This window comes from Ovis aries, chromosome 24, assembly GCF_016772045.2.
Source record: "Ovis aries strain OAR_USU_Benz2616 breed Rambouillet chromosome 24, ARS-UI_Ramb_v3.0, whole genome shotgun sequence".
NCBI classification, from domain to species: domain Eukaryota; kingdom Metazoa; phylum Chordata; class Mammalia; order Artiodactyla; family Bovidae; genus Ovis; species Ovis aries.
Genome location: NC_056077.1, coordinates 19,991,375 through 20,000,000, shown reverse-complemented (window position 1 = coordinate 20,000,000; position 8,626 = coordinate 19,991,375). Strand labels below are relative to the sequence as shown.

The following is an 8,626-nucleotide window of genomic DNA, read 5'->3' as shown; positions in this document are numbered from 1 at the left end:
GACCTTTGTTCAATTACCATTATTTCTTAAGCAAAGTACCATTGGTCTTTGTTTCCTACACTTCTCCTTCTTAACTCCTCAATTTCCAACATCCCATTTCCCACAATGTAGTCAAAATGATCTTAAAAAAAAAAATATATATATATATATATATATATATATATATATATTCCTCTAGCCAAATAATGGCTTCTCAATGAAGCCATTTACTAACATTCTTTTGCCACCAAATGGTTTTTTTTTCCTTCTGTTTCTCAAACATATTGACAGGGTAACAGGTAGGAAGACTAGGGGTCCCCAAGAGGTAGGAGGAAATAAATTGCAAGTGGCAGACATTTTTTCCTAATCCTATGCTGTCATGACAACTCCTGGTTCCACTTAAACTTAGCTTTTCTCAAACCTTGAGCTAACCAATGTGTTTTTCTTATGAAATGTTTTTCTTAAGCTATCTTAATGAAACTATGCATTTGCCTTGGAATCTGCCTTTCTTCAAATCCATTTCCACCAAGACTAACCTTTTTCTCAAACCTTGAATTGCTAATGGCTCTACAAACCAGTATGTCTTACATATGGAAATGAAACTATGCATTTGCTTGGAAATCTGTCTTTCTTCAAGATTCATGTCAATTGTTTTATGGCTGGGATGACTCACCTTGTGCCAATGCTATCTCAAAATGCATGCTGTGGGAGAGGGGCCAGGTGCAGCTCTCTCAGTTGTGAGGTGTTTCTTTTATCTAATTAGCAACTTGCTAACAGATATATAACTCCTTGCTAAAAACTAGCAAGGGGGCACTCTTTCTGTCCCCTTCTGATGTCTATGTTGGAAGGTTTTACTTTCCCTTTTATACTTTAATAAAACTTTGCTACACAAAATCTCCTAGTGATTGAGCCTCTTCTCTGGCCCCAGATCAAAATCCTCTCTCTGGAAGTCACAAATCTGGGCATAGCTCATGGCTCACAGCAGCAATCTTTCAACATGAAAGTCTTTCTCACCTGAGGGTTTTCAAATTTGTGATTTTCCTAACATGAGTGTTTTTCCTTTAGCTTTTCAAATAATTGACTAGTTCAAAGGTTATCCCTTCAGAGAGGTTTTGCTTTAACTACCTTTAATGTTATCCTCTCCAACCACACACCCAAATGTTCTTATTGCATTATTAAGTTTATTTTCTTAACAGAATTTTATTACAAAATTCAAATATCACTTGCTGTCAAATCCATTAGAGGAGATTAAAAATAAGCACAATGGGTAGAGCAAATAAGATCACATACAGAACATATATTTATATGTTCTATGAATGTTTCAGATGAGAACTATATTAGCTATGATTCTTTATTAAGTATCTCATTTGATTTATTGGAATAGCTAGTTACAAACAATCCTAATAGTAATATGTAGTATTCAGTCTTTGTAAGAAAAAGAGACTTTTGAAACAATACCTTGTACAAATGTTTGATCTTGATACCAGCCACCAAACCAGTAGGTTCAGCCTCAAAATACTTGTTTTGAGTTATCTCAGAGTCATTCATTTCTTCTTTTTTTATTTTAATTCTTGGTTTGCTGAACCAGTATGAGTGCTACAAAGAAAACCAAAGTGAAATTACCAAAGTGAGCATTAAGAAATGAAGCACTCTATCTGAACAGTCTTATAACAAGTAAATCAACTGAGTCACTGTCAAAAAATAAGTGAAGTGAAGAAAATCCAGGATCAGGAGACTTCGCTGGTGAATTCTACCGAACATTTAAATAAGAGTTTACAGCAGTCCTTCTCCAAGTCTTCCAAAAAGTATAAGAGGAGGGAACATTCCATAATTCATTCTTATAAGGTCAGTGTTACCCTGACAGCAAATCCAGATAAAGAGATCACAAAGAAAGTAACTATAATCCAATATCTCTTATGACTATAGATGCAAAAATCAACTACTAGCAAACTGAATCTAATAAGCATATCAAAAGAATTATACATCATGATAAAGTGTGATTTATCCCAGGAATGCAGGGGTATTTCAACAAAAGAAAGTCAATCAATGTAATATGTCACATTAATAAAACAAATGGAAGAAACACACATGACCATCTCAACTAATGGTAATAAAGACTTTGACAAAGTGTTTAAAGATAAAGAAGAAAACTATATCAAAATGATAAATGATAACAAAATGATATCATTGATCTATATTTCTGTCTTTGTGCCAGTACCATACTGTCTTGATGACTGTGGCTTTGTAGTAGAGCCTGAAGTCAGGCAGGTTGATTCCTCCAGTTCCATTCTTCTTTCTCAAGATTGCTTTGGCTATTCGAGGTTTTTTGTATTTCCATACAAATTGTTAAATTATTTGTTCTAGCTCTGAAAAATACTGTTGGTAGCTTGATAGGCATTGCATTGAATCTATAGATAGCTTGGTGTAGTATACTCATTTTCACTATATTGATTCTTCCGATCTATGAACACGGTATATTTCTCCATCTATTTGTGTCCTCTTTGATTTCTTTCACCAGTGTTTTATAGTTTTCTATATATAGGTCTTTTGTGTCTTTAGGTCGATATATTCCTAAGTATTTCATTCTTTTCGTGGCAACGGTGAATGGAATTGTTTCCTTAATTTCTCTTTCTGTTTTCTCATTGTTAGTGTATAAGAATGCAAGGGATTTCTACGTGTTGCTTTTATATCCTGCAACTTTACTATATTCATTGATTAGCTCTAGTAATTTTCTGGTGGAGTCTTTAGGGTTTTCTATGTAGAGGATCACATCATCTGTAAGCAGTGAGAGTTTTACTTCTTATGGAACAAAATAGAAAGCCCAGAGATAAATCCATGCACCTATGGATACCTTATCTTCGACAAAGGAGGCAAGAATATACAATGGAGAAAAGACAATCTCTTTAACAAGTGGTGCTGGAAAAAATGGTCAACCACTTGTAAAAGAATGAAACAAGATCACTTTCTAACACCATACACAGAAATAAACTCAAAATGGATTAAAGATCTAAACATTTAAGACCAGAAACTATAAAATTCCTAGAGGAAATCATAGGCAAACACTCTCCGACATAAATCATAGCAGGATCCTCTATGACCCACCTCCCAGATATTGGAAATAAAAGCAAAAATAAACAAGTGGGACCTATTTAAACTTAAAAGCTTTTGCACAACAAAGGAAACTATAAGCAAGGTGAAAAGACAGCCTTCAGAATGGGAGAAAGTAATATCAAATGAAGCAACTGACAAAGAATCAATCTCAGAAATATACAAGCAACTTCTGCAGCTCAATTCCAGAAAAATAAATGACCCAATAAAAAAATGGGCCAAAGAACTAAATAGACATTTCTCCAAAGAAGACATACAGATGGCTGAAAAGATGCTCAACATCACTCATTATCAGAGAAATGCAAATAAAAACCACAATGAGGTACCATTTCACACCAGTCAGAAAGAGATACATGTATACCAATGTTCATCGCTGCACTGTTTATAATAGCCAGGACATGGAAGCAACCTAGATGTCCATCAGCAGATGAACAGATAAGAAAGCTGTGGTACATATACACAATGGAATATTACTCAGCCATCAAAAAGAATACATTTGAATCAGTGCTAATGAGGTGGGATGAAACTGGAGCCTATTATACAGAGTGAAGTAAGCCAGAAAAAAAAACACCAATACAGTATACTAACACATATATATGGAATTTAGAAAGATGGTAGCAATAACCCTGTATGTGATATAGCAAAAGAGACACAGATGTATAGAACAGTCTTTTGGACTCTGTGGGAGAGGGCAAGGGTGGGATGATTTGGGAGAATGGCATAGAAACATGTACATTATCATATGTGAAATGAATCGCCAGTCCAAGTTTGATGCATGATACAGGGTCCTTGGGGCTGGTGCACTGGGGTGACCCAGAGGGATGGGATGGGAAGGGAGATGGGAGGGGGGTTCAGAATGGGGAACACATGTACACCCGTGGTGGATTCATGTGAATGTATAGCAAAAACACTACAATATTGTAAAGTAATTAGCCTCCAATTAAAATAAATAAATTTATATCAAAAATAAATAAAATTAAAAAATTTTTAAATGATATCAAAATGATATGAATTTTTATGAAAAAAATCCATAGATAACATCATATTCAATAGTGAAATTTCCCCTAATATCAGGAATAAGATAAGGAGGCCTACTTTCACTTTTGGTACTCACCACTGTACTGGGAGATTGTCAGATCAATGAGGCAGAAAAAGAAATAAAAGGCACTCAAATTGGAAAGGAAGATGACATGATCCTACTTATTAAAAAAACCCCAAAGAATACACACCCAAACTAGTAGAGATAAACAAATTCAGCAAAGGTGCAAGGTATAAGAACAATATGCAAAAATAAGCTGTAGTTTTATGTACATGCAACAAACAATACAAAAAGAAAACTAACAATTCCAGTTACAATAGAATTCAAAAGAGTAAAATAGTTGGGAATAAAGTTAACAAAAAGTGAAGGACTTGTAAACAAAAAACTGTAAAACTTTGCTGAAAGAATTTATTCAGAAATAGTATTTTTAATATGGCAATATTAGTTAAAACAACCAGCAAATTCAATGTAATTCTTATAAAAATTTAGATGAACATTCTTGGAGAAATACAAAAATTGAGCATTAAGTTCATATGGACTTGCAAGAGGCCCCTAACAGCCAAAACAATGCTGGTAAAGAAGAACTAGGTTGGAGTACTCACACTTTCAAATTTCAAAATTTACTATAAATATACAATAATCAAATCAGTATGGTACTGTTATAAGGATACATATAAGCCAAAGGAATAAAATTAAAGGTCCAGAAATAAACCAATACATCTGTGATCAATCTTTTCCATCAAGTGTGCTAAGGCCATTTAATGGGGAAAGAATAGTCTTTTCAAATAGTGTTGTGAAGAGAACAAGATATCCACATGTAAAAGACTGAATTTGGATCCCTACCTCACACTATATAGAAATTAAATAAAAATTGACCAATGATCTAAATATAAGTGATAAAAATCACCAAATTCTTAGAAGAAAAAATAGACAGTTTATATTTGTCATTGTCAAGACTTTATATTTGACAATGGTTACTAAGATATGACACCAAATTCACAGTAACAAAAGAAAAATTGGTAAATTGAATTAATCAACACTTAAAGCTTTTATGCATGAAGAGACACTGTCAAGATAGTGAAAAGACAACCCACAGAATGGAAGAAAATATTTGCAAACCATGTATCTGGTAAGAGTCTAGTGTCCAGAATATATAAAAAGACAAACAATCCAATTTTAAAATTGGCACAGAACTTGCATAGACATTTTTCTAAATACTATATACAAATGGTTAAAAAAGTACATTAAAAGACCTCAGCATGATTAGTCATTAGGGAAATGCAAGTCAAAACAAGATACACCTTATATCCTCAAGGGTACAATAAAAGAAAAAAAAAAAAAAGAAACAGTTCAGTGGTTTCATTAAACATAGAATTACCACACTTAGGTACAGTCCCAAATTCCACTCATAGATATAGTTCCAAAAGACCTGAAACAGGTATTCAAACAAACACTTATACATAAATAGTCATAGCATCACTACTCAATAGTCATAAGATGTCCTGTACATCCAACTAAGAATGAATAGATAAAGGAAATGCTTAGCCTCTGTGTATATACAATAGAATATTATTCAGCAATCAAAAAAATTGAAGTACTGACACATACTACAACACGGATAAACTCAAAAAACATGGTAAGCAAAAGAAGTCAGACACAAATGATCACATACTGACTGACTCTATTTCTATGAAACATCCAGAATTGGTAAATCCATTGAAAAAGAAAGCTGATTAGTAATTACTAGGGACTTGGGATAGCAGAAAATGGGATATGACTTCTTAATGAGTACAGAATTTTATTTTTGGGTGATGAAAAGAGTTTGGAACTAGATATGTGCATGTTTGGGGTTTCTTTGGTGGCTCAATGATAAAGAACCCAGCTACTAATGCAGGAGATACAGAAGACGTGGGTTTTATCTCTGGGAAGATCCCCTGGAGGAGGAAATGGAAAGCCACTCCAGTATTCTTGCCTGTATAATCCCATGGACAGAGGGGTACTGTCCAGGATTCTGTCCCTGCCAGCTATACTCCACTGGGTTGTAAAGAGTTGGACATGACTGAGCAACTGAGCATGCCACATATGCATGTGCATGTACACTGTAAATGTACAAAATGTCATCACCTGTTCACTTTTAATTTTAAGTTATATGAATTTCACCTAAATTAAAACATTAAATGTGGAAAAAAATGAGGCATTATAAAATTAAAAACACTTTAGCTTGGTTTACTTTCTGAGATACAGGAAATCGCATCTACATACTTTCAGGGGTTATTTTGTTGTTGTTTGGTCACTAAGTTGAGTCTGACTCTTTGTGACACCATGGACTGTAGCATGCCTCTGTCCTTCACTATCTCCTGGAGTTTGCTGAAATTCATGTCCATAGAGTCAGTGATGTTATCTAACCATCTCATCCTTGGCCACCTCCTTCTCCTTTTGCCTTCAATCTTTTCCAGCTTTAGGGCTTTTTCCAATAAGTTGGCTCTTTGCACCAGGTGGCAAAGTATTGCAGCTTAAGCTTCAGCAAAAGTCCCTCCAATGAATATTCAGCATTTTTCCTTTAAGATTGACTGGTTTGATCTCCTTGCAGTCCAAGGGATTCTCAAGAGTCTTCTCCAGCACCACAGTTTGAAAGCATCAATTCTCCAACACTCAGCCTTCTTTATGGTCCAATCCTCACATGTGTACATGACTATTGGAAAAATTATATCTTTGACTATATGGATCTTTGACTATACAGACCTCAGCAAAACAATGTCTCTGCTTTTAATATGCTAACTATGCTTTCCTTCAAAGGAGAAAGCATCTTTTTTTTTTTTTTTTTTTTTTACTTTATTTTACTTTACAATACTGTATTGGTTTTGCCATACATTGACATGAATCCACCACGGGTGTACATGCGATCCCAAACATGAACCCCCCTCCCACCTCCCTCCCCATAACATCTCTCTGGGTCATCACCGTGCACCAGCCCCAAGTATGCTGTATCCTGCATCGGACATAGACTGGCGATTCGATTCTTACATGATAGTATACATGTTTCAATGCCATTCTCCTAAATCATCCCACCCTCTCCCTTTCCCTCTGAGTCCAAAAGTCCGTTATACACATCTGTGTCTCTTTTGCTGTCTTGCATACAGGGTCGTCATTGCCATCTTCCTAAATTCCATATATATGTGTTAGTATACTGTATTGGTGTTTTTCTTTCTGGCCTACTTCTCTTTGTATAATCGGCTCCAGTTTCATCCATCTCATCAGAACTGATTCAAATGTATTCTTTTTAACGGCTGAGTAATACTCCATTGTGTATATGTACCACAGCTTTCTTATCCATTCATCTGCTGATGGACATCTAGGTTGTTTCCATGTCCTGGCTATTATAAACAGTGCTGTGATGAACATTGGGGTACATGTGTCTCTTTCAATTTTGGTTTCCTCGGTGTGTATGCCCAGCAGTGGGATTGCTGGGTCATAAGGTAGTTCTATTTGCAATTTTTTAAGGAATCTCCACACTGTTCTCCAAAGTGGCTGTACTAGTTTGCATTCCCACCAACAGTGTAGGAGGGTTCCCAAGAAAGCGTCTTTTAATTTCATGGCTGCAGTCACCAGTGATTTTGGAGCCCAAGACAATAAAAAACTATCACTGCTTCCATTTTCCCCCTTCTATTTGCCATTAAGTGATGGGACCAGATGCTATGATCTTAGTTTTTTGAATGTTGAGTGTTAAGCCACTTTTTAACTCTACTCTTTCACCCTCATCAAGAGGCTCTTTAGTCCTCGTCACCTTCTGCTATTAGAGCAGTATCATCTTCATATCTGAGGCTGTTGATATTTTTCTCTGCAATCTTTATTACATCTTGTGATTCATCCAGTCTTGCATTTTGAATGATGTATTCTGCATACTAGTTAAATAAGCAGGGCAACAATATATGGCCTTGTCATACTCCTTTCCCAATTTTGAACCAGTCAGTTGTTTCATGTCTGGTTCTAAATGCTGCTTCTTGACCTGCATACAGATTTTTCAAGAGACAGGTAAGGTGATATTTTACTTCTATCTCTTTAAGAATTTTCCCCAGTTTTTTGTGATTCACACACTCAAAGGCTTTAGCATAGTCAGTGAAGCAGAAGTAGATGTTTTTCTGGAACTCCCTTGCTTTTTTCAGTGAGCCAATGTATGTTGGCAATTTGATCTCTGGTTCCTCTGCCTTTTCTAAACCCACCTTATACATCTGGAAGTTCTTGGTTCACGTACCTCTGACAATGCTAAAGAATGTTCAAACTACCATACAATTGTGCTTGTTTCACATACTAGCAACATTAAGCTCAAAATCCTTCAAGCTAGGCTTCAGAGGTACGTGAACTGAGAAATAGCAACAGACATCATGCTCTTGTGCTCCAAAACCACTGCTGATGGTGACTGCAGCCATGAAATTAAAAGATGTTCCTTGGAAGAAAAGCTATGACAAACCTAGACAGCATATTAAAAAGAAGAGACATTAC

General features: G+C 35.4%; 1 protein-coding gene across 1 annotated transcript in view; it reads right to left on the bottom strand.

Annotated features, from left to right (window-relative positions):
* The window catches only part of LOC101114079 (phospholipid-transporting ATPase ABCA3-like), a 272,511-nt gene that overhangs the window by 195,274 nt on the left and 68,611 nt on the right, over positions 1–8,626 (bottom strand). The window contains exon 10 of the mRNA XM_042240680.1: positions 1,438–1,575. Within this exon, the coding sequence (XP_042096614.1) occupies positions 1,438–1,575 (138 nt within the window). The remainder of the gene's footprint in view (positions 1–1,437; positions 1,576–8,626) is intronic.